Source organism: Protopterus annectens, chromosome 3.part0 (assembly GCF_019279795.1).
Source record: "Protopterus annectens isolate FY-2018-M chromosome 3.part0, PAN1.0, whole genome shotgun sequence".
Taxonomy (NCBI): Eukaryota; Metazoa; Chordata; order Ceratodontiformes; family Protopteridae; genus Protopterus; species Protopterus annectens.
This window is the reverse complement of record NC_056731.1, coordinates 483366338-483393686: the sequence shown is the minus strand read 5'-3', so window position 1 is coordinate 483393686 and position 27349 is coordinate 483366338. Positions and strand designations below refer to the sequence as shown.

Sequence of the window (27349 nt, the reverse complement as noted above, 5' to 3'; positions counted from 1 at the left end):
CAGAGAAAGCATTTGAGAGAGTAAGCTGGGACTTTATGGCAGTGCAATGGAAGCATTTGCATTCCCTGATAAAATTATAAAGCTCATTAGGAGGATATATGAGGGATCAGAGGCAAAAATTAAAGTTGGTGGGGTCCTCTCGGATAATCTCTTCTTGAGCAGAGAAAGCAGGCAGGCATGTCCTCTTTCCCCTTTGTTATTTGCACAACACTTAGAACCACTGGCAAAGAAAATAAGGGACTCAAATTCAAGAATATAATTGGTATGGTAGTCAAGAAAAGCTCTACTGGCAGATGACATTTTATACCTGACAAAACCAGAAAGGGACATTACAGTGCTGTGGAACATACTGAGAGTTTCAAACCTTTTCGGGATACAAAATTAATGAAGGTAACAAAAGCATAAGTGGTAAACTATGTACCCACACACAAACTGGTTCAGCAATAGCCATGCTTATAGGGACACGATAAATGAAGTATTTAGGAGTAAGGATTAAAAATGATACCGGCATGGCAGCTAAGAATATGTAGGTAGAGACTAAACAAGAGACAATACAAAAACTGAGAAAACGGAAGCTCTGTTATATGCATATCGATAGCAATACATAAGCAGTTAAAATGTTTTTAGTGTATTTAGTTTTATACAAAAGGTCAGGTGCCTTTATCAGTAATTAATAAAGAGTTGAAGGATGTTACCTGAGAGGGGAAGACTGCAAGAGTCAAGTGGGATAGGTGGATTCTTCCAGTAGAACATGCAGACTGGGACTACCCAGGTTGAAGGGGTACTTCAGAGAAACAGTTATGTCTCCTATACATAGCACAAGCAGAAAACCAATTCAAAAATGGAAAGATGATAAAACAGGGGTGAAGCTCAAAGAAGAGGAGAGAGACTGGGATTTCAGAAGCACACCTAACAATAATCATACAGAATATTATACTCAAAGCAGCAGAAGGCATTCTAAGAACTAAGCCAATATGGGAATGGAGAAAGGAGATTCTGCTGATAGGGATACAGGCAAAAGGGAGTGGGAGTATACTGGAGAAAATTGGTAAAGGAAGCAAGGTATTTAGAGCAAATAACTAGAGTGGGAAAGGTAACAGAATGGGAACACGTCAAGAGCTTATTTGGACTCCAGGTTAGAGAGAGTGCCTTCCATATCAAGGACTGATAACAGAGCATAGGGAAACAGAAAGAAACAGTGGGGTCTTAAACAAAAGACCAGCACTGGCAGTTTTTGGTATAATCTAGAAAAAAGGCTGCTGTTAAGAAAGGAATAATTAGTAGAGTATATAAAATATTGCACGATAACTATAAAAATCAGAGAAATTTAGGAAGGCTTGGGAAGTGAGATTGGATAAGCAATTCACAAAGTAACAACGGGGGACTACAGGTACGCCTCCCAAATATGCAACAAAATCTAGAAGACTTAGGATATTTGCCTGGAAGTGTTTACATAGGTATTTTTATACCCAAAGCAGGCTCCAAAAAATTTTCCTCAGGTCGACAGCAGAGAGAGGTAACTGGGAATATATTTTCTGGGAGTGTAATGAGTTGTCAGACTTTAAAGATTCCCTGCAGTCTGCACTGTCGGAGATGCTGGGTGAGCAAATTGGAGTAACTAGGGAAATGATTTTTAGTTATAATTTAGAATTTTCTAGACATAGTAAGGCCTTGCCAAATCTAATTATGACGGCTGCCAAAAAAGCAATTACTAGAAAATGGAAATCAAAGTCTAAACCAACTTTACTAGAAGTAACGAAGACATTAACAGAAATAAAACTAGAATCGGGATATTTGGAAAAAAGTAAGAGCAAATTACATAGGAAAAAAATGGGAAATGTATGATGCAGGCAAATATATTTGTGTAAAAAACAGCTTCCATTTATTTTTACAAAATTTGCTCCTCCCCATTTCTGAAGATTCCACCTCCAGTTCTTTCATAACCCACCTTTTTTACTCTCCTTTACAAGTGCTTCACCTGCAGGTGATTTAGATTTTGATTCCCAATTTCTAGTAAGTACTTTACAGGCAGCCCACAACATTAACCTTAGTAATGCCTTATTGTGTTAAGTATAAGTTAGAGCATATATCCCTGCTCACAAGAATCCTTTCCTTAGTTAAAATGATCCCCCAGCATTTATTTTAATGTACTCTTTAGACAGTTATTTTTTATATCTTCCAGTTTGTTCCACTCCCAAGCATGCTACTTATTACACCACTTTTCACCAACACACCTCTACTACTTACTATCTACCCGAGGAAAAAGTATACAAATTCTACTTGGGTTATAAAAATACCTATGCAAATACTTCCACGCAGAAATCATAAACCTTCCAGAATTTGCTGCATATCGGGAGCCTTAAAGACTTCTTATTGTTAGCTTGCAAACAAAAACTTAATTTCTCTCTCTCAAACTTTTGGCAGCTTCCTCTGACAGATTCTTACTGTTTAGCAATATTTCATATACGCTACTAAATAATCCTTTAACAGCTCCCGTTCCATTCTAAGCTAAAAACTCTACCAGAGCTTGTCTTTCACCCAGCAGTCCCCATCCCTTTTTTCTTTGTCTATACTCAATTATCAATCCCTGATGGGGTTAGTCTCATACCTGCAATTAAAACTTTTGCTTGGTCCCATCCCACTCTATTACCTTTCCCTCCACAGTTACTTCCTATGAATAAGTTGGTTCCTTATCTACCGCCTACATTTAACTCCAGCCCTCCTCCTGTCTATGTTCTATATCCCTACTCTCAGTCATCCTTAATGACAGTCTCTCTCCTCAATTCCCACATTAGTTTAGTTCTTAAGATTATTAACAGAATAAGTGTTCTATATGGTTATTATCCTTAAGGGCTAGTACCAAAAATCTTTCACCCTCCCTGAATTCATGATCCCTTTCCACTTAGATTTACAATCTTTAGATTCAGTTATGTATCAGGGTCTGAAATGTCAGTTTCAAATCAGGTAAATTAAAAAAAAAAAACATTGTTCTGTGGGGAGAATCAACTTATCAGGCGATGTCAGTAGTGCAACAGGTAGCACACTTGCCATCCCAGAGGGATGCAGGTTCTATTTGCACTGCAGGTGACTGGATTGCTGACACTGAAGTGTATCATTAGGGTGTAAGTCGCCCTAAGTATCATCCTTTGGATGAAAAAGGGTACATGAAGTTCTTCTGATGCCCTGGCCAAATTTTCCAGTAGAAATGCCACCTAGACTCTCTCTGAAAAGATGCTGCTAGCCCAGTATGACTAATACAGTCAAAGGATAAATAAAATGAAATCACAACTCTCACGCTCTCCTCCTCAAATTTTTAATCATCATACAAAACTACAAAGTCAAAATATTTTCTGTTTATCTTACAATCCATGAAGCTTCTCAATGTTTTACTGCTTGCTTAATCTCTTTCCATGTAAGAAGAATTCTGTTACAGCAGCTATGGTTGATACTTCTAAAACACTTCCTTCTATGCCTCCATAAGTCTCAGCACTGATGAGCCAATCCATGTGTGGATACATAGTTTGCTCCTATAACCTTAGTTTTTATCTTAATTTATTTTACACCCTGGAAAAACTTTAAACGGTCTTTCTAGCAAGAGGTCACTAAAAAGATCCATACACTGAATTTAGTTTCTAGCAACGATAAAACTGAACAAAAATACTTATAATAAATACATTATACTTCCTTTAGGAAGGTAGATGGGTTTACCCATTGCCAGAAAGTCTTAATAAAGATAATTTGAATGGTTCATTCCTTTAAGGGATGAAGTTTTAAATCTCAGCATTTTGTAAGACGGAATGAGGATTTTGCAGCCAAGTCATTATTCAGGAAATATGAAAAGCAGGAAAACAAAAATTCATAATTAGGAATACAGGAAGTTGTATTTTTTTTTATAAAAAAACAAAAACTGTGCACACTACGGCATGCTTCTGTCCTTGCTGCATGTTCTGAAACAGCTGACTTAACGACAGTACGTGTGTGCAAATGACAAAAATATCCACCAATTAAATCGAGTGATACACACAATACTGTGGCATAATTAAGTCTTCTGGCCATCAGTAAAAAGAATCAACCGATAATTATCTTTCATTTATAATATGGTATGAAATGCATCACAGAACATCTAGCCCTTAAGAGGTTCTGGGAGACTGGAGCTGGTAGTTCCCATAAAGCACAGCAGCCTAATGGGACTGACGCAGGCTTAGTAACCACCTCCCCCAACTTCCACCTCTGCTAAGGCCCAACCTAGTCTAAAACAGTTCCCACTCAGGGATATGCACAGACTATAGTTATAGCTTGAATCTAGGTTTTGGACAGAGTAGTCATTTCCTTAACTTCGGCACAAAACTTCCTGCAGCTCTTAAAAGCAATGGAAACTCCCAATACACCTTCTACATGTACCACATCATTAATGTCACTGACAAACACAACACCCCAGTGGATAGGGCAATCGCAGTTTGTCAAAAGCCAGGATTGCTGAGATATCAAGGACTCTTGGGACCAATCTCCTCCAGTAAATATGACTAGGACAAGACCACAGCCAATAATGGAGTGAATGATCTGATATGAAAGCCCATGAAAATCATTTATTCTACTTATTTTACTATTTATTCTACTTATTTTAGATTTTGTTGAACTGATTAGTCTAACTGAGCCGAAGCCCTTTTTCAGAGACCCAGGAAGAAAAGCTCCACAAAATTAACATAACATATAATAGTGTAAAAGTATAAAACTGTAAGAAAATGTAGAAAGTTTAACAATAGTAAAAAAACTGAACTGAATAATGCAACATATATAACAAATATGAAATGCACGTACATAGTTAACAAATGGTGAAAAAAAACAGAATTATATGCAATCTTATTTCAACCAAAGTCATCATGTCTGGCAGTGCAATCAGGGTAGGAGACAAACCATGGTATACTCTGAGCAATGTGGGTAAACATATGGTACTGCAGAAAGTTAAGAGTAGTTACTTAATGACAAGATAAGGGTGGACTGGTAAGGAAGCTATTTACCAATAAGTGTCACTGTAGAGTGGTAATGAAAGGATAAGCATGGCAAAAGAAGGAGAGAGTAGAGGTGGGGAAGTTAGGGGTAGTCAGACAGGTGAGTTTAAAGAAGGTGTTTCACCCTGCAGAAGGACTTGCTGGAACTTGCCATTCATTCTTCTCTCAAAGATAAGACTCTTGTTTTGAGAGGTAGCATCCCTTCACCTAGAATGATAACTAGGTTCAAGTAAGACGCTTGCATTAAACAACTACTTACACTGCTGGTGTCATTCCAGGGGGACCCCAGTATGCATCTTCCTAGTGTAAAATGACAGAAATTCCTACCTGTGCTACAAAGGATGGTTCTACACCTCTTGTTCAAGAGCTTCTGCAATATGCATGTGCTTCCTTCGAGAGTTATCTGGAAGCATGATCTGCAGTATCACCACTAAACAGACAATTCAATCTTTTCCCCTGAACTGTGTGGCATTTTATCCTTCTGATGAAATCTGAACTGAAATTATTGACAGACATGCAACTTAATTCCGGTGAGACCAAGGCTTCAGTTTTTCATGCAAGTCATTACATCCTTTTCAGACTGACCTCTTGCCCACTTTTAACCTATGGGAAGCACAGCCTGTCTCCAGGACTAATAAATGAGAGATGATCTTATAATAGCTGAATCCTTGCCCTATAAAATCAGTCTATCACAAATCCCCCATATTTCCATACAAAGAAAGTTCATCTGTAAAGTAACCATGTTCTATTTCAAGACCTTTTTATGGTAAAAGTCCCAGTTATTTCAAGACTGGGCTACTGTAACAGAAACAGTAAGAATGCAACTAAAGCAGAATACAACAAGATTGATGCCTGGTATACCTCAATATCAACCTACCGCACTTGTGCTGTGGAATCTACACTAGCTGTAAGCTGCAACGTAGGTAACCAAGATCCTAATTGTGGTAGAGAGCCCTGCACACTCTGGAACTTGGTTATATTACGAAGCTCCTGACTGTCTACTACAGGCCAGTGTGCATTGCGTTCATAATGCTTATCCTCTTCTAGAGAAAGCAACACTTCCAATATGTGTCTTCAAACTTCTGGTTTTAGTATTTTAATTATAAGGGCCCAGTCTTATGGAATATACTAGGCTGATAACTTACAAACATCCTACAGGGGGACTGCTAGAAAAGTTTTTCTCCCTGCCATCTACCAATGGTCAATTCATTACCCTTTAGCTGCTAGGGACAGTAGTTCAAGTAGCAGAAGTGAAAACAGTCACACTGCAGATGGACAGGTTTATTTTTTGTTAGGCCCCAACCCCTCCCCAGGTGTTGGTTCTATGCTCTATGTGGGGGCATGTGGGACAATATGAAGCAAACGTCTTCACTTCTGTAGGGATGTGCCTCTCTGGTGGGCCCCACCTATTCCGTGGTGCTTCATCTTCCTGTGGTCCCCACCTACACAAGCCTGGTGTGCACTAACCTTAATCACCAACAGCAACACAGTAATTGCACACCTCCCCAGAACATCTCCCCATCCCAGGAGAAAAGGAAGCATAGCCCCTTCTCTCTTCTACAGATCCTCATTGACTAGTCAAGAGACCAGTATTCAAATCCTACTACTCTGGGTCAAACAACAATCTGGGCTAGGCTTATAAATGCCCTTGGGCAGATAGCCTAGTATGAACCTATGAACCTATGACACCCTGCTCTACATCATGAAGCTGAACTCCTCAAATGATGTTTAAAGGCACACTTCCTTTTCGGGTGTGTCTGACTGGCAGCTGCTCTCATGCAAACATGCAAAGAAATAATCAACAATGAACTGGGGAGCATACCTCTCAAATGTACAGATTTCGACAATGCCCAGATTTTTGCCTCATATTTTTGGTCAGTTATTCAGAAAATTGTGGTTTTCTGGCAAATCATTAAAGATTGAAGTTAGAAAAATAACACATTAAGTTTCAGAGTTCATATCCTTCAAAAAATTCATGCCAATACAAAACCTGTTATTCTATCAACTTTCTAAGTCTGTAAGTGCAATATTTAAAAGCTGTCCCTATTTTTTCAGGCTTTGTTCCACTTCTTTTTATGGCTTTGTCCAAATTTCTTGCTCTAAGATTGAGAGGTATGCTGAGGAGGCAATATACCATTCCTATGAGAATGGTTTTGGTTAACAAGTTGCATGGTAAGTGGCAGATTAGTTTAACTACACTGTTTTAGTACACCTGTCAGAGGAGAGGGCACCAATACAAAATCCTGATTTTCACAGCAAATCAAATCATCATCTCATCAACATCATCATCTTTCGGCTGATCCCGTTAGGGGTCGCCACAGCAAATCACCGGTTTCCATTTCTTCCTGTCCTCTGCATCTTGCTCTGTCACACCAACCACCTGCATGTCCTCTCTCACCACATCCATAAACCTTATCTTAGGCCTTCCTCTTTTCCTGTTACTTGGTAGCTTCATCCTTAGCATCTTTTTCCCCAATATACTCAGCACATGTCCAAACCAACGTAATCGTGCCTCTCTGGCTTTGTCTCCAAACCTTCCAACCTGGGCTGACCCTCTAATATACTTATTCCTAATCCTGTCCACCTTCATCATATCCAGTGCAAATCTTAACATCTTTAATTCTGACACATCCAGCTCAAACTCCTGCCTTTTTGTCAATGCCACTGTCTCCAACCCATATAACATAGCTGGTCTCACTACCCTCTTGTAGACCTTCCCTTTCACTCTTACAGGTACTAGTCTGTCACAAATCACTCCTGACACTCTTCTCCACCCACTCCATCCTGCCTGTACTCTCTTCTTCACCTCTCTTCCACACTTACCGTTACTCTAACTACTGACCCCAAGTATTTAAACTCATCCACCTTCGCCACCTCTACTCCTTGCATCCTGACCATTCCTCTATCCTCCCTCTCATTCACACACATATATTTTGTCTTAGTCCTGCGGTCCTTCATTCCTCTTATCTCTAGAACATATCTCCATCTCTCCAGGGTCTCCACCTGTTCCCTACTCTCACTACAGATCACAATGTCATCTGCAAACATCATAGTCTAGTCCACGGGGACTCCTGCCTGATCTCGTCTGTCAACCTGTCCATCACCATTGCAAATAAGAAAGGTCTCAGAGCTGATCCTTGATGTAACCCAACCCCCACCTTAAACACATCTGTCACTCCCACTGCAGACCTCACCGCTGTCACACTATCCTCGTACATACCCTGTACCACTCTTACATACTTTTCTGACACTCCTGACTTCCTCATACAATACCACAACTCCTCTCTAGGCACCCTGTCATATGCTTTCTCTAAGTCTACAAAAACACAATGCAACTCCTTCCGACATTCTCTGTACTTCTCAATCAACACTCTAAGCAAAGATCACATCTGTAGTGCTCTTTCCTGGCATGAAACCATACTGCTGATAACTAATCATCACGTCCCTTCTTAACCTTGCTTCCACTACTCTTTCCCATAACTTCATGTTGTGACGGATCAATTTAATCCCTCTGTAGTTACTACAGCTCTGCACATCACCCTTATTCTTAAAAATCGGTACCAAAACACTTTCTCCATTCCTCAGGCATCCTCTCACTTTCCAAGATTTCATTAAGCAATCTGGTTAAAAACTCCACTGCCATTTCACCTAAACACCTCCATGCTTCCACAGGTATGTCATCTGGGCCAACAGCCTTTCCATTCTTCATTCTCTTCATAGCCATCCTTACTTCCTCCTTGCTAATCCATTGTACTTCATGATTCACTATCCCTACATCATCCAACCTTCGCTACCTCTCATTCTCTTCATTCATCAACCCCTCAAAGTACTCTTTCCATCTCCACAGCAAATCAAATATTACATTTAAATTATATGCCTCCACCAAATGCCGATATTACAAAGAAGGGTATGAATGAAATTATGAAAAATGTAGCAAGAATGTCTTACTTGGAAAAATTTAAAGTGAGGTAACAATGAACAAACAGAGGAGAAAGACCTAGACAGAAGTAAAATTAAGTGAAGCTGGGTTTGGTCAATAAAGGAAATGCAAATATGTGGTGGGTTAATGTGGGGAGAAAAATGACACTCCATCCCTCTTCCAAAGGGGATCACAAAGGCTGCAAGCAAACAGGAAAGCAATCACCATAGCTAGTCAAATTGTGCAGACCAGTATGTAAATCTACTTTTAAAACTACACTCGGGCAATTGTTACCAATTTAGACATGGGTACTGCATTATGCTGCAGTACATTTTTCTACCACATACCAAAATCAATTTCATCAATTTTTTTAACAGACTAACTACCTAATATGAAGGGCAGGGCAAAAAGTACTAAGTTCTATTAAGCAGTCAAAGATCACATGGATCACTACATAGGAAAATGAAGTCCATATTCTGTACCAATATGAAGGTCAACTACTTGGACACCACGATCATCAAGCTCCTGGATGGAGAAGTAGCAACACAAATTTACAGAAAACCATCATAGTGACTTTTCCCCACTTCACCAGTTGCCACCACTTTCAATCAAAAGAAAGGGGAGGTAAAAGTCAGTTCATCAGCGCATCCTGACTTATTTCAGATAACGAAAAATATCTGGAACAGTTTAATACCTTAAAATTGATGTTTTTGGATAGAGGCTACCCTTCAACACTACTAGAATTTTCAAGGAAGTTTGTATGGAAAGGGAGTATACATATGCACCAATTATCAAGAAAGGTTTACAACTGGCCAATATTTACAAATGGCATAAAGGTTCAGAATATACTGGTCACACCAATATGGTTCTGCACTACACCTTGGACACCAAGGAGATAGAATCTATTATACGGAAGAATTGGGTACGTGCGACAGTGCGAGTAAGATCTACTTTTTGGAAAAAATTTCCTTTACAAATAAAAAAAAAATCAAAAATCTCCCAGAAGTCGGTAGTAGTAACTAAGGGGGTTTCGAACACACAAAGTGTGGTTACTCTCCACAGAGCCCCTATATTCAGAATTATCATGGTCCCTTGAGCAAAGCTGTGGGTAAAATGCACGGTGGCACTTAAAACTGTGCTACAAAAAGAATTGTTCACTTGGCTACATGTACATAATGTATGGCATTTTAAGTAGGCAAAACTAAAAATGCCTTGAACAAGAGTATTTACCAACATTTATACTGTATAAAACATCAAGACATGAAGAGAGCTTTAGCCAGACACTCAAGTATATGTTCAGGGTTTAACAAGTTAGCCAGACACTCGTATATGTTCAGAGTTTAACAAGTTTGTTTTCTTAATTTTGGAACAAATATAGGTCAAACCATATGTGGAAGGGGACTGGCAAAACAAACTCTTGCACCAGGAAATGTATTAGCAAATTAGACTCAATGCAGCCGATTCACCCAATCTCAATTACATTTCAATTTCAAGTGAATTAAAAACAAGCTTGTATGGAGTGATACTAGTCCCCTGCATTTATGTATTTTTACAGATGATACGATTCTAATTAAATGTTGTATTTGCCCTTTAAGAAACCAGTGGTGACATCCTTTTGACAGAGTGCTGTGGGGGCGTGTCTTAGTTTATGCAGTTCAAAAGGGATGAGTTTCAGTTGAAAGTCACAGTCCTGATGATGCCTTTATAAGTAGACAAAAGCACTTAACTTTAACTTTGGTTAAATACAAGTGTCTTTAGAGTAGTTCCGGTGACTGGATGACTAGCTGGTAGTTCTACTATTGGATTTTGCTTCCACCAGTTCCAAAAGTTTTATTTTGGAAAACTGCTTCTTAGTGGACTCCTCACTCCCATTCTAGAACACTATAAATTACATTTCTTCTGGTATACTCTCTACATTGCAAGCAAACACCAAACTTAAGCATTTCCTGTGATGCAATACCCTTTTGTCTCTTTTCTCACAGAACTCTACACACAAAATGCAAACAGAACAGCCCTCACATCCTTCATACACACTTCTAATCCTTCCCCTCCCTCACTGAATTTCTACTCCTTTAGTCCTCCAACTTGCTTATCTCCCAATGTACTACTGTCTTTCTATTCCAGCTTCCCATTATTCCTTATTAAGCCACTTAGTTTGTCCAAAAAACAAATGCAATCCAAACACAGCTTAAAATAACCTTATTTCTCCTGTAGACGCAAACCAAAATGACAGTTAAATATTTACCCACATTTCACTAAACCTGTCAAAATATCTGTGCAAACAACTACACCATCACGTACCTGAAAACCTTGCAAACTCATTCAGAGTTCTCAACTCATCAATAAATGCATAAGGTAATACTCTGCAGATTCTATTTGTTGCATAAAGCATTTAGCAATCAATTTTCATTTGCATTTACACAAATTACACCACACACACAATTTCCCTTATTCTATTCTATCAGTTTCCATTAATAAATGGAAACATTTCCAAAATTCACAAATTATACTACAATCTTTAATAATGTGAGCTTCAATCCGATATGATTTTCTTTAGTTGCAAACTCCTAAACTAGCCAAATTAGCTTTTGTTAATTGTACAGCTGACTCATCTTCCAAGACAACAGCGTGTTGCTATGGGCAATAACAATGCACCATGTGCAGACACAAATTCCAATAAGCACATATGCATATGGGTTCCTTTCAGAATGTCGAAATCCTGAAATCACGACTCTCATATGATAGAGACCAACGAAGTTTCAGAATTTCGAAATTCTGAACGGAGATCTGCATACAGCACGGAATGGGAGATTTCCCCTTTCCTCATTGCAGTGCGATCTTGGAGATGGTATATTTAAGTAGCGAGGGTGTGGAGGGTGAAGGGGGGTATGCCCCCCCCGCATAAACGTTTAAGCTGTTTTGGGGGGGGGGGGTTGTTTCAGAATTTTGATATTCCAAACCATCGCTCATATGATTTAGATCATATGAGATTCAATGTTTCGGAATTTCGGGATTCTGAATTGAATCCATGCATACATACATATGTATATAAACCAATCCACGTTAGTGAACCAGCAAAGTGCTAGTGGAGTGTTGGAGAAACAGTGCTTTAATGAGACAAAACTGTCATAAACCCAGAAATACAGTGTGATGTGCACTTGTGAACCAATACACTGGGCGGAATGTTCAGTGAACTACCGGCTGCTTTGGACAGACTATGATGGGTGGAATGCCAGCTGGTGCCAGGCACACAATCTACACCAGGTGAACAAAAACATTCCTTTATTATGCACAGCTCTATCACCAACCCTGCAGTGCAATGTAGAGCAGCAGCTGACTGGTAACTGACATGATCCATGCTAGGTATGGTGTCAAGTATTCTGGCAGCATGTGTAAATTATCCTCTTACATAGCAGTATGCACTGTTAAAATGCCAAAGACCCCACAGTGATGTACTGTGTGCAATGCCAACTAGTCCATGGCACAGAGTTCACATAACAGAAAGCACCAGACCACATGAGCTCCAAAAGGACTGCCAGGTGGTCCAGCAGAAGTGCGTTTACTAGATATAGCCATCTCACACGCCCAGAGGTGGGGGCGAGCAGAAATTCATGTGAAATAGAACACAAGCACACCTTAAAGAATGACTGGAGAATGGAGTGCCAGCCAATACCAGCAGAGAAATAAAACTTGCAAAGACTAACATCCCAAACGTAGATTGGAAGAACTACACATGCCAGAACACAAATGCCCAGAGAGTCCTTGATTTTTGTCAATGCAAATGCCTTGGAACAGCTAGTAGATACCCCCACAAGAGGTGATAATATCTTGGGACTTGGTATTAACCAACATGAGTAACCACTGTAGCATCCCTAGAGTATCACCCTCCCTGGTAAAATCCGACCACAAAGCGGTCACGTTCAAAGTCAACATCTCCCCCAACTCCCATCCAGCTAGGATCAGGCATAACTTCTCCAAAGCTGATTGCAGCCTCCGGACGGATGGTATAAACAGCTTCACAGTTCCCTCTCCCTCTGTAAGAACTGGCACCAATATCCAAAACTACACTAAAGCACTATATGAGCATTTATAGAGATACAGGAAATCAGGAATACCCGATAGGACTAAATTATCCTCCGCAAGCAAGAGCAAACCTGTCTGGTGAACATCTGCAATAAACTCTACAACAAAAGGAAAATAACTGCTGTCCAAAACCAAGAAGGAGGAGATGCCCAATTGGAAGCAAGTCTCCTTAGCCTGAAAAAGCAATTAAGAGCATTAGTGAAATCCTCCAAAGCAAACTTCGAGACCAAATTGGCCACATCTACTAGAGACAATCATAAGGCCTTCTTCACATATGTCTGCAACCTCAAAGGAAGCACCCAGATCTGTTCAGAACTGGTGGTCAATGACACCACGCATACAAATGCCATAGATATAGCAAACCCGCTGACAAATTCAGCAAGAACTTTATCCCTCTGTCCACCCCCCCAATCAGTAAATCAGGACATCCTCAGTACCTGCCCCCCTTCCCTTTATATCTAGGGAACAGGTAAAAAACAGCTTCCATGGGACCCAATAACATCCCAGGCTGCATTAAACGTGAACTCAGGCAGGAACTTGCAGCACCGTTAGGCACCCTATTCAACTAAAGCCCGAATATTGGCTTCGTCCCAGCTGAGTGGAGGACAGCCACTGTCATCCCTTTACACAAACGTGGAGTGTCCACCGATCTGGGAAATTATAGACCCATCAGCCTAACTAGCCTGATCTGCAAGGCCATGGAATGGATTATCATGAAGCACATTAACAAGGACATTGACAACCACCAAACACTTGATCCCACACAGTTTAGCATCGTCAAGGGGAGGGCATGTCTGTTAATTTTGGTCAACTTCTTTGAGGCAGTCATCAAACCCATGGACAAGGGGAAGACAGTGCACAACGCCTACCTTGACCTGACCAAAACCTTTGACACTATTCCCCACTCAGGCATAATAGATAAACTCAATCCATACATAACCAGATGGGTAGCAAACTGGCTCACTGACTGAACCCACGTAGTCAAAATAGGGGAAGCACCTCAAGCAGAAGACCCCGTAACAAGCAGCATACCCCAAGGTTCAGTCTTGGGGCTTTTGTTATTTGGAATATACTTTTCTGAGGTGCAGGCCAAAACCAGTGGGCTACGGCTGACCAAGTCTGCAGATGACTGCAAGCTAGGTGCCGTTATCAGTTCCTCTAGTGATGTGGATATTCTCCAAGGGGGTCTCACTCAGACAAATGACAGGTGCCAGAAACATGGCCTCAAGCTGAATACCAAAAAAATGTCTCATCATTCCCTTCGGGGAGAGTGACGTCTCCACAAATTATCACATTATTAACAACGTCCTAAGCACGCAATCAGCTGTGAGGGATTTGGGCACCAAGGTTGATAGCAATCTAACGTCTGACTACCATTTTGCTTCCGTTGTACAAAAAGCCTTCTACATAGTCCACCTCATAAGTAAGGGTATCTCATCCAGAGACACGGAAGTCATAACATTTATTTTATTTTTTTTATTTTTTTATTTATTTTACATTTGTTGACCGGGCTAGTCTGGCTGGATACATGTCCATTTTCAGCAGAGGCCCGAGGAGAAAAGCTCCACTATATACTAAGTACATTACATAATAAAATTTACTACTCTAAGTTAAAAGCTAAGATCAGATCTTACAAAAAAGGAAAGATAATTCAAAAGAAACAAGTTTACAATAAGCAGTTCATTAAATATACACAATTGTACAAAAAGTACATACTTAATCTCAAAACAGTGAAAGAAACAAAACTGAGGAGGGTAGAGAAGAAAAGAGTGGAGGGGAAACAGGGTAAGAGAAAATGGTTAGTCAGGTGTATTGCAGGAACACAGCCAATGATTTTGGAAGTAGTGTTTAAGTTTTTGTTTGAAAAGTGGCAGGGATGTGGTCAGAGTTATGTCACTAGGTAGGAGATTCCAACTTTTACCTATTGTGTTAGTGAATAAAGAAACACCTGCTGTGTTGTTTGCCTTTATAGATTTTGTCATGAGTTTACAAGAGGAGCGAAGTGAGTTGAGATTGTTGTAAGGGATTAGAAGTTGAGAGAGTATTGGGGTGTTGTCAGGTAGGTATAAAATGTTGTGGGCAATAGTGAGTTGAGGAATTATAAGGTAGTTTTGAAATTCTAGCCAGCCTAGTTGTTTTAGATTTAGACAATGGTGGGTCCTAAATGGGTTACTAGTGGCGGTTTAGCTATGTTGTTATAGCAGGTTGTAAGTTTGTTGAGGTTACTTTTCTTAAGGTTTGTATAAATAGGGAGGCGATAGGAGAGTTGATAAAAGATGAGATTGTGCAATTTTGATTCTAGTTGCTGGGGTTAGAAAAGGTTTGATGCGATAAAGGGATCCTATTTTTCTGTTAACTAATTTGATGTTGTTGTTAATGTGCTGATCAAGGAGAGATTATTGTCAATGGTTATTCCTAAAAGCTTTGTAGTGAGATCAGGTGAGATGAGAGTACCGTTATTTGAGGAAATGGTAAAGTTTAAAGGGGGATCGAGTGGTGGGGAGAAGAGGAGGAGTTTTGTTTTTGGCATTTAGAAGGAGAAACCGCTTAGAAAACCATGTTTCTACGGAATTAAAGGTATTTTGGGTCAGTGAGATCAGTTCTGTAGGGATGGTGCCGAGCAGATAAGGGTAGAATCATCTGCATTGTATGCAGGTTGCTTGTGGGATTGCAGTCTGTAGATCGTTAATAAAGAGAGAGAACAGAAGTGGACCAAGAATGGAGCCCTGGGGAACTCCGATGGAAATGGGCAAGAGTGATGAGATATGGTTTTCCCATAATACTGCTTGTTGTCTGTTGTTAAGATAAGATTTAAACCACTTAATGGCGAATTTGTCACAAGAGAGAGATTCAAGAATATTGATTAAGAGAGAGTGGTTGACCATATCGAAAGCTTTAGAGAGATCAATGAAGAGAGCGGAAGAGAGAGTATTGTTGTTACGATTTTTGTTGATAGTGTCTACAAAGGAAAGAAGGGCAGTGGTGGTACTGTGGTGAGGTCTAAAGCCATGCTGACAGTTTGCTATTATGTTGTGAAGAGAGAGATAGTGCACAAGTTGCTGATGAATACATTTTTCCATGATTTTGGCTAGTGAGAGAAGGGCGATAGGTCTAAAGTTAGAGAGGTCAAGGGAGTTACCACCTTTATGTAGTGGGATAATATAGGAGATTTTCCAGATGTCAGGGATGGTTCCCTCTTGGATAGTTCTGTTTATAAGTAAGGATATAGGGTAAGCTATTTCTTTGGCCGCTTTTTGAAGGAAGAGAGAAGGGAGCTTGTCTGCAGAAGGGGTGCAAGGTTTCAGTTTGTGAATGAGTCTATATATGAAAGAAGTAGATATGGGTTTTAGAGAGAAGTTAAAGGAGGAGTTAGCTATATTATTTGGAATATAAGAGTTGTTGGTGTTCATTTGTTTGGCTAGGGATTGAATAGTTTCAGAGAAAAAAGAGTTGAAAGCATTAGCAGTCTGGAGAGGGGTTTCTGGGTCAGCATTAAGTGGGGATGGAGTTTTAGCAATTCCTGGGGAGAGAAGTCTATTTACTGATGACCAGAAGTATTTAGAACTGTTAAGATGAGTTTCCTGAAGTTCACAGTAGAATTTTTTCTTGTCAGAGATTATTGATTTTTTAGCTAAATTTCTAAGCTGGCGAAAAAGAATTAAATCAGACTGAACCCACGTAGTCAAAATAGGGGAAGCACCTCAAGCAGAAGACCCCGTAACAAGCAGCATACCCCAAGGTTGGAGAATATCCCTGTATTGTTCCCGTATAAGGCCCATTACTGAGTACAATGCCCCTTTCGCATGTACCTCGCACAGCAGATGCAGCAATTGGAGGCACCACAGAGGTTCCTCACCAAGAGGATCCAGGGCCTCAAACACATCTACCATACACAGGCTAAAAGCCTTATCCCTCTACTCAGTTTCATACAGACTCCTCAGAGGTGACCAATGTCTGGCATACAAGGCGATCACGGACCCCACCTTGATGGGACTATTGCATACCTTGCAAGTCAAGCTCCACCTGAGTAACCCGCATGCTTGGCCTCAACCTGGTCTGTGACATCAGCAAGACTTCTTGGGACAAATTTGTGTCCCAGAGCCCCCCCCCCCCAAGCTATGGAATAAACTCCTTCTCCACATCAAGCAGAGTACCTCTATACCCCTTTTTAAGCACAACCTGGATAACTGGATGGGAAACAGAAAAATATATCCCTGGGATTCCAGCCGTGTCCCTGCTGGACAGGGATATCGGGCACTGACTTGTCTAGACATGGGCTAAACTCTTGACTAGGCTCATAACGGCCTCAAGGACAATAGTCTAGTAACCTCCTATGATAAAGAATAACTACACCCTGACTCCTACTTGGAAAACCAGGCAGTACAAATAAAGACAGTAACAGCGAAAACACAGGTAAACACTGCAGAACATGTGTAAATTAAAAGACAGTGACATAAAATACAAACCAAATTTCTAAAATCTTAAAAGGAAATACCATCTGAGGAGAACAAACTGATTTTCCCCTGCAGCTACCCTATTAACAAATTTAACTTCAATAACACATCTTGTCACACTCTTAAAAGCCGTTTTTTTTAACTTTAAACATAATCTATGCTCCAGCAACAGCTCTTGATAATATAACGGGGACCAAGTGGGCATCTACTCATGTATTGTGTCCTCCCTATTCCACCCATGGGTATAGCACCTTCAGAGTGGTCTCATGATTTCTACGAATCCAGCAATTCTTCCAATCAGACAAAAAGCACCAACCACTTAATTCTCCATTCAGAGTTAATTTCTAGAATACTATTTAATTACTCTGCATTAAAATATGAAGCGAAAGTTAATAAATGCGTAAACCTGAAGCGACTTGATTTTTCTCTATACACTAATCGAATACCAAAAGCCTCAACTTCAGCAAGTTAGGGAAGGGTAGCACAGGAAAACGATACACTCGTTTCTAACAGTTGCCCCACCTTCAGCGCATCAAGACCAGACACTCTCGATTTTTTGTCTTGATCCTTAATGATAATGAAAGGACGCCCATATTCATCAAATGCTAGCGTCCCAACAGCAGACATCTTCAACCTACGAGCAGTTCACGAACATGAAAGGCGAAAAGGGAACACATGGAAGGATGGTACTGCACACAAAGTGGATCGGCACTGTTTCACCTACTTCCGGCGAGTCGGTACCTTCTGGAATTCTCCAACCGGAAACCCCTCTGTGTGAATTTAAAAACAAAAAGAACCCTTCTCTACTTTGTGAATTATAGTTTTTCTGCTTAACTCTTGTAAACTTCTAGGTTTAGCGAAACTGAGTGTATTTCTTTGGTAACAAACGCATTGCGTAATTATTAATAAAAAGAATACATAGTTGAGATGTACCCGGAAGTATGGTCCACCGGCACACTGGATGATAGTTAATTGTGCGTAACCGTCTTTGTTATACTCCACGAACCGTTTTGTCAACTGGTGTTCCGTGTTGGGGTACTTTAATAGGAGTGTAAGTGTGGTATACTGTGTATTTACCTTATTTATAAGAAAAATCGTTGTAAGTAGAGCTGTTTTTATATAGTTTGCGTTGTCTACGGTATTCAAATAAACGTTTATTTTGTTTTAATTGTATTGAGTTGTTACGTTTCAAAGGCTTTCACTTCACCTCTAGACTACATCTCAACTGTCATTTGTTTTGCCTGTTTCTCATAAAGATGTGTGGTTTTCTGGCAAATCATTGGGGACTGAAGTCACTAAATAATGACACAGATACGGCAAGCTTCAATTTACTTTAGAAAATGCATGCTAACGCAAAATCTGTTACTTAGCAGCTATATACTTTAATAAGAGCACTAAAATTTCTCCATAGGCTTGAGCAGTTTTTTCCATTATTTTTGCTTTTCCAGATTTAATTTAGAAGCTAAGAAGTATGCCAGAGCAACTAAGAGATACTTATTTAAAATAGTAGTGTTATTACCTTTAAACATTTGACGGAATAAGCGAATTTGAATTGACATGCATTTTCTGAAGCAAATGGCAATTAATTTATTATATTTATAGATGTCTTTATGTATTAAGTATTAATCCACAACCTTTTACCCCAACTTGGCAGTTTTAGGAGGAACAGAGCAAACTTTTGATGTACTGTTGAGAGGCGTGGTTAGGGTTCTCTGGAATAAATTTCAACCAGAAACAGTTTTGTACTTTGTCCACGGATGCACATGTACATCAGTGCAAATTGAGAAAGTTATGCATCATTTTTAACTAAATTTGTAAGCAAGTTGTTTTCAGATCGTGGAGGGTGTCAGAAGCGAATAGTTAGGGCTTAAAAGAGACGCAGAACAAAACAAAGCAGCAAACAAAAGTGAGACATAACTTCTCTGGGTAGTCTAAGGGAGCTGTAAGCAGTGATGCAGGAATCAAATCAGCTGTGCATCTGCAGGAGTTGAGTTCATGCGATCCTACAAATTAAAAGACAAGTGGGTATAGCTCTCCACCTATTCATACAAGAATGGGGGGCTAAAGTAAGGAACAGATTTTAAATATTGATCTTATAAACTTAGAAAGTTGCTAGAATAACAAATTGCACTCGCATGTATTTTCTGAAGGAAATGAAGCGTGAAACTCATGTGTTAACGGTTTGCCAGAAAACAATTTTTTTTATGAGGAACAGATCAAAATTAAAACAAAAATCTGGACATTCTGCAAAATTCTGGACAGTTGGGAGTTGTAAATCCAGAGAACATTTGTGCCTTGCCAATACCCACCATCCACAATGTCTCTGCTGCTTCCAGCAAGGCAAAACAGGTCCGGTCAAGAATCAATTTACAGATGTGCATTTCATTACTGGCTTGGAGAATGTGATGGTGTCACTATTTTGTTTGGGAAGTTTGGTAAACGCTGCGTTAAATTCCTACAGCTTATTTTATTTATATGTTGGTCTAGAGTTAATTCCGTAGTTCAAGTATTTAAGGACCTGTTTGTTTTAGAAAGGTGTAAGAGATTAAAAAAAGGGGTGGTTGTTTAATGGTACATAGTGGAAAACATAGATCACCATTCAGGAGCCTACGAGAGAGAGAGAGTATAGGGATAGAGCTTCAAGCCTGTCCTGGTGGATAAGGGTCTATAACCATTTTTTTAACTTGGGAGCCCCTAGGACCTTTCTAGTTATGTGATGTTCCTGAATAGTTGCATGCTAAAAGGTAGATTGCCATCTTGACTGGTCTAAATTAGAGCTGAATTCAAATATGTGATAACTTCTGGGTGCTATGTCTTGAGATGTCAGTTGGGCCAGATAGAAAGATTTTGTAATTACTGATGTTACTTAGTGGTTGAAGGAGATGAAGTTGTTGACAAGGGTGCCAAGCTCTCTTTCAGCTGTGTCAGTATGAAGTTGGATGTAGTAGATACTGCCAGCACAGCTAGCTGGAATTTTGTAAGTAATTATATGTCATTTGTGAATGTCAAACAATTTATATAAAATGCTTGTGTTACACATGACATGCAGTTCTAATACATTTGTATGTCAAACTGCTTTGTACAGATGTTTGTGTTAAATGTATTTGTAAAGTGCTTATTTGAAATGCATCAGCAGTGTTCCCTGCTGGAAAGAACAGAAATGTACATGCACTATTGTAACTGTTTAAATGTATATGTTTTGACAGAAGAAACTGGAGGATTAACTTCAGTCCAGCAAACTTTAGAAAAGAATATCTGAAATTAAATCACTTTATAGGCTAGACCATAAAGATGCTTCAATTCAGCCAGACACACAGTCTGTATTGGGAAGCTTTCTGTATTGCCTTTGGGGTGAACTAATTGCTAATTTGGAAACATTACAAAGGCTTTCATTTGGAGCAGTTCTCCACAGCCTCCACTGAAAATTGGCTTTGTACCAAGTTTGGACATTCCTGGTAAACAAATCTTAAATAAAAATGAAGGGATGCAATTGACTTCAGCACCTGCCAGAGATTGAACAAAAGCCCTTGTCTGGCTATTTTTGCAGGTAGATGCTAAATACTGCTAGCTGCCAACAATTGGGAGGGGGGGGGGTTGCATGAGAACTAGAAGTCAGATGAACATAAATGATGTCATTCTGCAAACTATCTCAGCAATAGTATTTCAGATATTATTGTTGGAAGTCTCTTAGTTTCATAGAACATTCTGTATTCTGTCTTGGAGCTGACCAGAACCATTTGCCACTTCATCTGCCTTGCTCTAAGTAAGTTATTAGGGTATAATAACTCTTTTAGATGCAGTCAGGAATATAGTGAAGCTTAGTTTAGATTTTGTTTTTTCTTTATTTGTGTGAGCCTGTACTGCAATGTTATTTTAAATATTTGTTGTAGTTTTGAACTCTGATGTCACTATCAACATATACTTAGTATTTTCTTGTTCTTTTATTTATTATTAAATATATTTAAACCTTTCACTGTGGCTGATCTTTGGTAGACCTATTTTAAGTTTTGAAAGTACTTGCATATTTATTTGGTGACACTGTGTGGGCCACTCAACTACCTTGCTTTTGATAAAACTACCATTTGTATCAATATTAATACTACTCAGTACAATCAGTCACCCTTTGTTAAGGGCCTTAAAATAGCTGTCTAGGAGTGATTGGTGGTAGTGGAAACTACCTTATATTCTGGACAGAAGATGGCATAGCTAGTAAACCTATGCCAGCTTTGTGTGTGTGTCTGTGAATTAAACCTCAAAGAGTGTTTGTGTCAGCTACTCAGGCAGGGACATGAAGCAGTGGTTGGACAGAGAGGGTGGTGGAGGTCTTGGCTTGGTCACTCAGCTGAGATCTCAACTCTATAGCTATGCCAGTGGGAGCCTAACTGGGGATCTGGAGAAAGAGTGAGAAACCAGACCTGGACTGACTGTGTTCTCTGTATGCTCTTAAGGGAAATTGCACTTGATGCAGAGAGTTCCATCTGGAAATATTGTACCTGTTGTACTGTCAGTGAATGCCCCCCCACCCCCCACCCCCCATTGCCAGTGGTGAGGATTGAGGCTCCTTCATAACTGGTTTGCAGTGGTAGGTCGTCACATATTAATTTGTGGCAGTGGTGGGATCACCACCTCACATACTGGGATTCAGTGTATGGATATTGAATGAACTCCTGTAGCCTGTAAACAGTGGTCACTAAAAAAGTTTTTTGTACTCTCAAGCAGCCACATGGTAGACATTCAGAGTTTCATATCACAATAGTTTTGTTTATTTTTTTGTTAGCTTAGTTAGTCAGAGAGAGCAGGCAAGGATGTTAGCAGAGGGGTGCATGCCGACCTGACTAAAGTGGAAATGATTGCAGCCTTAGCCACAGCTGCATCACAGACCAGGAAATCAGCCAGAATGGCATTGGGGATGTAAATATTTCAGAAAATGGACAGTTCAACTTTTCCTAAGAGGATTTAAAAATCTGTCTGGAGTTAAAGAGGCTTGAATGGAGACCAAACGTTTGGAACTAGAATCCGCAGAGAAGCTGTGGTGACTGGAGGCCGAAGAAAAGGAGAAACAGATGGAATTAGAATCAACACAGATACTGAGACATTTGGAAGCCAGTAACCGAACCCCAAAAGCAATAAAGGTCAGTAAATTTCTTCCACAATTTACAGTGTGTGATCATTTTGATAGTTTTAGTCATATGTTTGAAAGGGCATGTAAACAGTGTAATGTCGACCAAGAGCTCTGGGTACGGTTTCTGATCCTCTTACTCCATAGTAAAGCTCTAACTGCTGTTTCTAAATTGTCTGATATTGATTGTCTAAAGTATAACCGAGTAAAGAAATGCTTATTAGAGTGTTTTAAGTTAACACCTGAAGCTTGTAGAAAAAAATTTCATGAGCATAGACGCAAGGCAGATGAAAATGTGTGTGATTATATGCTGAAGTAAGCACTTATTTTCATAGGTGGGTGAGTGAGTGTCAGGCCACCACTTTTGAAGAGCTGGCAGACCTTTTGGTGAGGGAACATGCACTTTGCCTGAGGACATGAGAATCTGGTTGGCAGACAGAGAATGCAACACAGCAGATGAATTGTGGGGAAAAAAGGAGACCTGTACCTAGCAAGCAGGGCATCATAGGTTCATAGGTTGGTACTAGGCTATCTGCCCCAAGGCCTATGCAAGCCTAGCCCCAAGGCCTATGCAAGCCTAGCCATAACAATTCCCTGGAAATTTTTTCCCAAAATATTTACTTCTGTGGGCCTCTGTCTAGCAGGGCGACTGACATGATCCCCGGGATGAATTTCCTATCTCCCATCCAATCATCAAGGTTCCTTTTGAAGAGGGCCAATGAGGTGCTCTGCTTGACATGTACGGGCAGTCTATTCCAGAGTATGGGGAGTCTCTGGGTCGGGAACCTATCCCTCCAGCATGTTTTGTTCATTGTGATGATAAGGTTTAGATCCCTGGAGCATGTGGCTCTGAGGGATTGGGATTTCTTTAAGTGGAGCATGTCCAACAGGTCAGGGTTTGACATGGCTTTGTATGTTAAGCAGAGATCGCCTCTGAGTAGACGATATGTTACAGAGTATAGCTGGAGTTTTTTTAGACTGTCAGCATATGGCATCTGCTTTAGGCCTGTGATTCTTTTAGTGAGGTATTTCTGTGGCCTTTCCAGCTGTTGCAGATGTCTTGTGAGGTACATACCAAATGGGGCATTATATTTTATAATGGGTCTAATGAGGGATGAGTACAGTGGGACAATGACCTCCTTTTTTCTGGATGAAAAGCCCTAAGTGATGAGGTGTGCCACGTAGAAGGATTTCCTGACTGTTGTGACGATGTGGTTATCAAAAGTGAGACCACTGTCTACTTGTGTCCCTAAGTCTCTCCTCACACTTTTGATGTTTAGTGTCCTGCCACCTATGTGGTAGTTCACGGGTACATGTTATTTTCCAAAGGGGATGACTATACATTTCTTGGCATTAAGCTTGAGCCCATGGTTCTGGCACCAGGCATCTGTTTCTGTAAGGCCCTTTTGTAGAATATCCACATCATTTGGGGATTCAATAATGGCTCCCAGTTGGCAGTCATCTGCAAACTTTGTTAGCCAGAGTCCCTTAGTGTTGGCCTATATTTCAGAGAAGTAGATGCCAAACAAGAGTGGTCACAGCACTGAACCCTGAGGTACTCCACTTGTCACTTGTCTGGAGCTGGATTTGGAGTCGGCTACTTTTACAGTATGGGTTCTGTCAGTAAGCCAGTTGGCAACCCATCGAGTGACGTAGGGATTTATGCCCAGCTTAGTAAGTTTATCTATGATTCCAGAGTGGGGGGTGGTGTCGAAGGCCTTGGTGAGGTCCAGATAGGCAGTGTGGACCTCCTTACCCTCGTCCACAGCTCTGGAGACTGACTCGAAGAAGTCAATCAGATTCAGGAGACAAGATCGGCCCTTCACAAACCCAAACTGGGTGGGGTCCAGTGTCTGTAGGTTGCCAATGTCTTTGTTTATAAGTTCCATGATAATGCGTTCCATGCCCTTGCAGATCAGGCTTGTCAGACTGATGGGACGGTAGTTCCCGGGATCCAAGGTGGATCCACCCTTGTGGAGCAGGATAACTGTAGCTGTGCGCCACTCAGTGGGCACGAAGCCTGAGGTGAGGCTATGATTAAACATGGCACTTAGGTGGGGTGCCATTTCATTGTGTAGTTCATGTAGTACACAGCCTGTGATGTCATGTAGTCCCATGGATGCTGTATTCTTAGCTTTGGAGAGTGCGGCTTCTACCTGTGTGGCTGTGATTATTGGAATTTGGCAATCTTTTGGTATTGAGATGGGCCCTTTAAGGGGTGAGAGGGGAGTGAAGTTGGCACTAAATCGATCTACCAGGATATTGGCAATATCCTTGGGATCAGTATATTTAATGCCATTCTGTTGTAGTTCAGAGCAGATCTGAGTATTGCCATTTAGATTCTTGACATAACTATAGAATGCCTTGTGGTTTGCTTTGGAATCTTTGGCAATTTTATTTTCGTAACTAGCTTTTGAGGATTTTATGAGAGATCTCAGCTTCTTACTGAGGCTGGTGAGGGAGTTTTTTGCATCCTGGGATTTTCCTCTTTTCTGCAACAGTTTCTTCCTTCTGTTGTGTAGTTTGTTTATAGCAGGGGACCACCAGAGTGGCTTCCTTTTTTTGGAGAACAGCTTGGTTCTATTTGGGATAGCATGATTCATGCACGAGTGGATGTACTCATACAGTGCCTTAGTGTAGGATTCTGCAGTCGAACTTCCAGATCCCGTCTGCGTGGGTGTTGTGAAGTTTGTCACTTCTGACTTCAGTAGCATGAAGTTGGCTTTGGAGAAGTTTTTTAAGGAGGTTTCCTTACTGGGGGGTGGAGTGGGATGTGGATGTCAAGGGTGATTTGCTTATGGTTAGACCTGACCAATGAGGGGGGGTGACCACTGGTGTGGAGCATCTATCTCCCATGTTGGTAATGACCAGGTCTAAGATATTAAAGCCCCTGGTGGGACAATGGATTAGTTGATCCAGGGCGTTGGAATTTATGAATTCCAAGAACCGTGAGTTGGTACCCAAGTAGTTTTCCTGATTAATGGCAGGGTAGTTGAAATCACGTAGTATTAGAGTATTTGGTTGTATCTTAATATTTTCCAGTATGTTTAGGAAGGTGTAGTGAGAATATTTGGGTATGGTGGGGGATCTGTAGCAAGCTACAATTTGGATTGCAGTCTTACCTAGTGTTAGTTGCACCTGGAGAATTTCAGGTGCATTGTGTTGGGCAACTAGCCTGGAGGTGTGAATATGGACACTCCTCCACCTTTAGTGTTTCAGTGTTGGTTTTGTGGCCGAAAGGTGTGGTAAGAATTGTAGCCTGGTATTGCAGGGTGCTCTCTGGAGCCTTGAACCAGGTCTCAGTCACTGCACAGATATCGATGTTCTCCATTTTTAGGAGTGACTCGAGAGAGAGTGCATTTTCAGGTTTAGGCTTCTAGCATTGAGTAACATTACCTTCAGATTTTGCATGCTTGTATCTGTTATGGTGGTGGTTTTATCCTTTGAACCTTGCCTAAAAAAGGCACTATAGGGGTGGCAAGAGCTTTAGCCAGTAACCTGAATCCCAGGGGTGACAGGTGCAGACCATCTCTGGCAAAGCATCGTGGTTTGTTGATCATGTCTTCCCAGGCAGACAGATACTGGATCCCCTTTGAATGACACCAGAAGCTTAGCCAATTGTTGAAGTCAATCATTTTGTCCTTATACTGTGTATCATTCTGGGCGAAGGCAGGATGCTACTCAGGGCTAGGGTCATACCTGCCTGGGTCACATGATCCAAGAGCTCTTCCAGGTCTCTCTTCATGCAGTCCAGGGAGGTACGTCTCAAGTCAGTGTACCGGAAAAGGATATCCAGTGCTGCACATGGGGTAAGGGAACCCATGGTGGGCAGCCTAAACCGCCCCAACAGAGTGGCCATTAACAGGGGAAGCCACTAGTTCAGGTACGCAGCCAGGATCAAAGGTTAAGCGTTTTAAATGTCACCAGTGGGGCCATTTAAAATATAGATGTCCCCAGAGGCAAGGTGGGGAGCAAAAGGTCGGGGAGCCAGCAAGTGGGAATAACAGAATGCCAGTGGTAAGTTGTCTGGAGACAACAAGAGTACCAAACTACCACAAGAGGTTATATCCTATCTTAGTAGAAGGGAAACGGGCCACTGCTAAGAGAGACTGCCTCTGACCTAACCATTGTAACCCTGCAGTAGTTAAAGAGGAGCACTACTTGCTTGGGCAGTCTACTCCAGTCAGAGCTTTAGTAGGGACCACATTCAAAATACCTTTTGCTAGGGTTCACCTTGACTGGGAGGGTGGAAAAGGAAATAAGCAAGTAGGTGTGTTTGAGGATATCGCTGCAGATGTCCTGATAGGGAATTATTTTGATAATGCAGTACCTTGTGTGCATGCAGTTACACGCAGTCAGGCTTGGAGACAGGCATATGGGTCTTGTAACTTGGGGGGACCCGGCCAGAACTGGTGAGGTGGTTACTTCAGAGAGGGAGCTACCCTGTAGTAGTGAGACTGGTGAGCCACAGCTGCTGATGGGCACTGATGTTCTCTTGGACAGAGTGACTGCAAGAGAGAGGAGAGTAGTAGCACCTAGGCTGACAGTGAGACACCGCTGTCAGAGGATACCAGACCTCCTGTGGAAGGGGAGCTGGGAAGGGTTACAAAGAGAGATTTGAGACGGGCTTAGCTGTCAGACCCTACATTACATGGCTTCAGGGAGGTAGCTAGAGAGGCACCTGATTCTCAAGGAAAGGGGGGAATCTGTGTACTGGGATAAAGGGGTTATTGTATAGAGAATGAACCCCTGAGGAGGGCTAGAG

The 27349-nt window shown here is 40.9% G+C and overlaps 2 protein-coding genes across 2 annotated transcripts in view; one reads left to right on the top strand and one right to left on the bottom strand.

The window, feature by feature from the left end:
• CCT5 (chaperonin containing TCP1 subunit 5) overlaps positions 1–18173 on the bottom strand; it is a 559422-nt gene extending 541249 nt beyond the window's left edge. The window contains exon 1 of the mRNA XM_044064906.1: positions 17988–18173. Within this exon, the coding sequence (XP_043920841.1) occupies positions 17988–18092 (105 nt within the window). The 5' untranslated portion in view covers positions 18093–18173. The remainder of the gene's footprint in view (positions 1–17987) is intronic.
• A 91-nt stretch (positions 18174–18264) lies between these two features.
• Positions 18265–27349, top strand: part of ATPSCKMT (ATP synthase c subunit lysine N-methyltransferase) — a 464757-nt gene continuing 455672 nt past the window's right edge. Inside the window, exon 1 of the mRNA XM_044064907.1 lies at positions 18265–18516. The gene's annotated coding sequence lies outside the window, so the exon portion shown is untranslated. The remainder of the gene's footprint in view (positions 18517–27349) is intronic.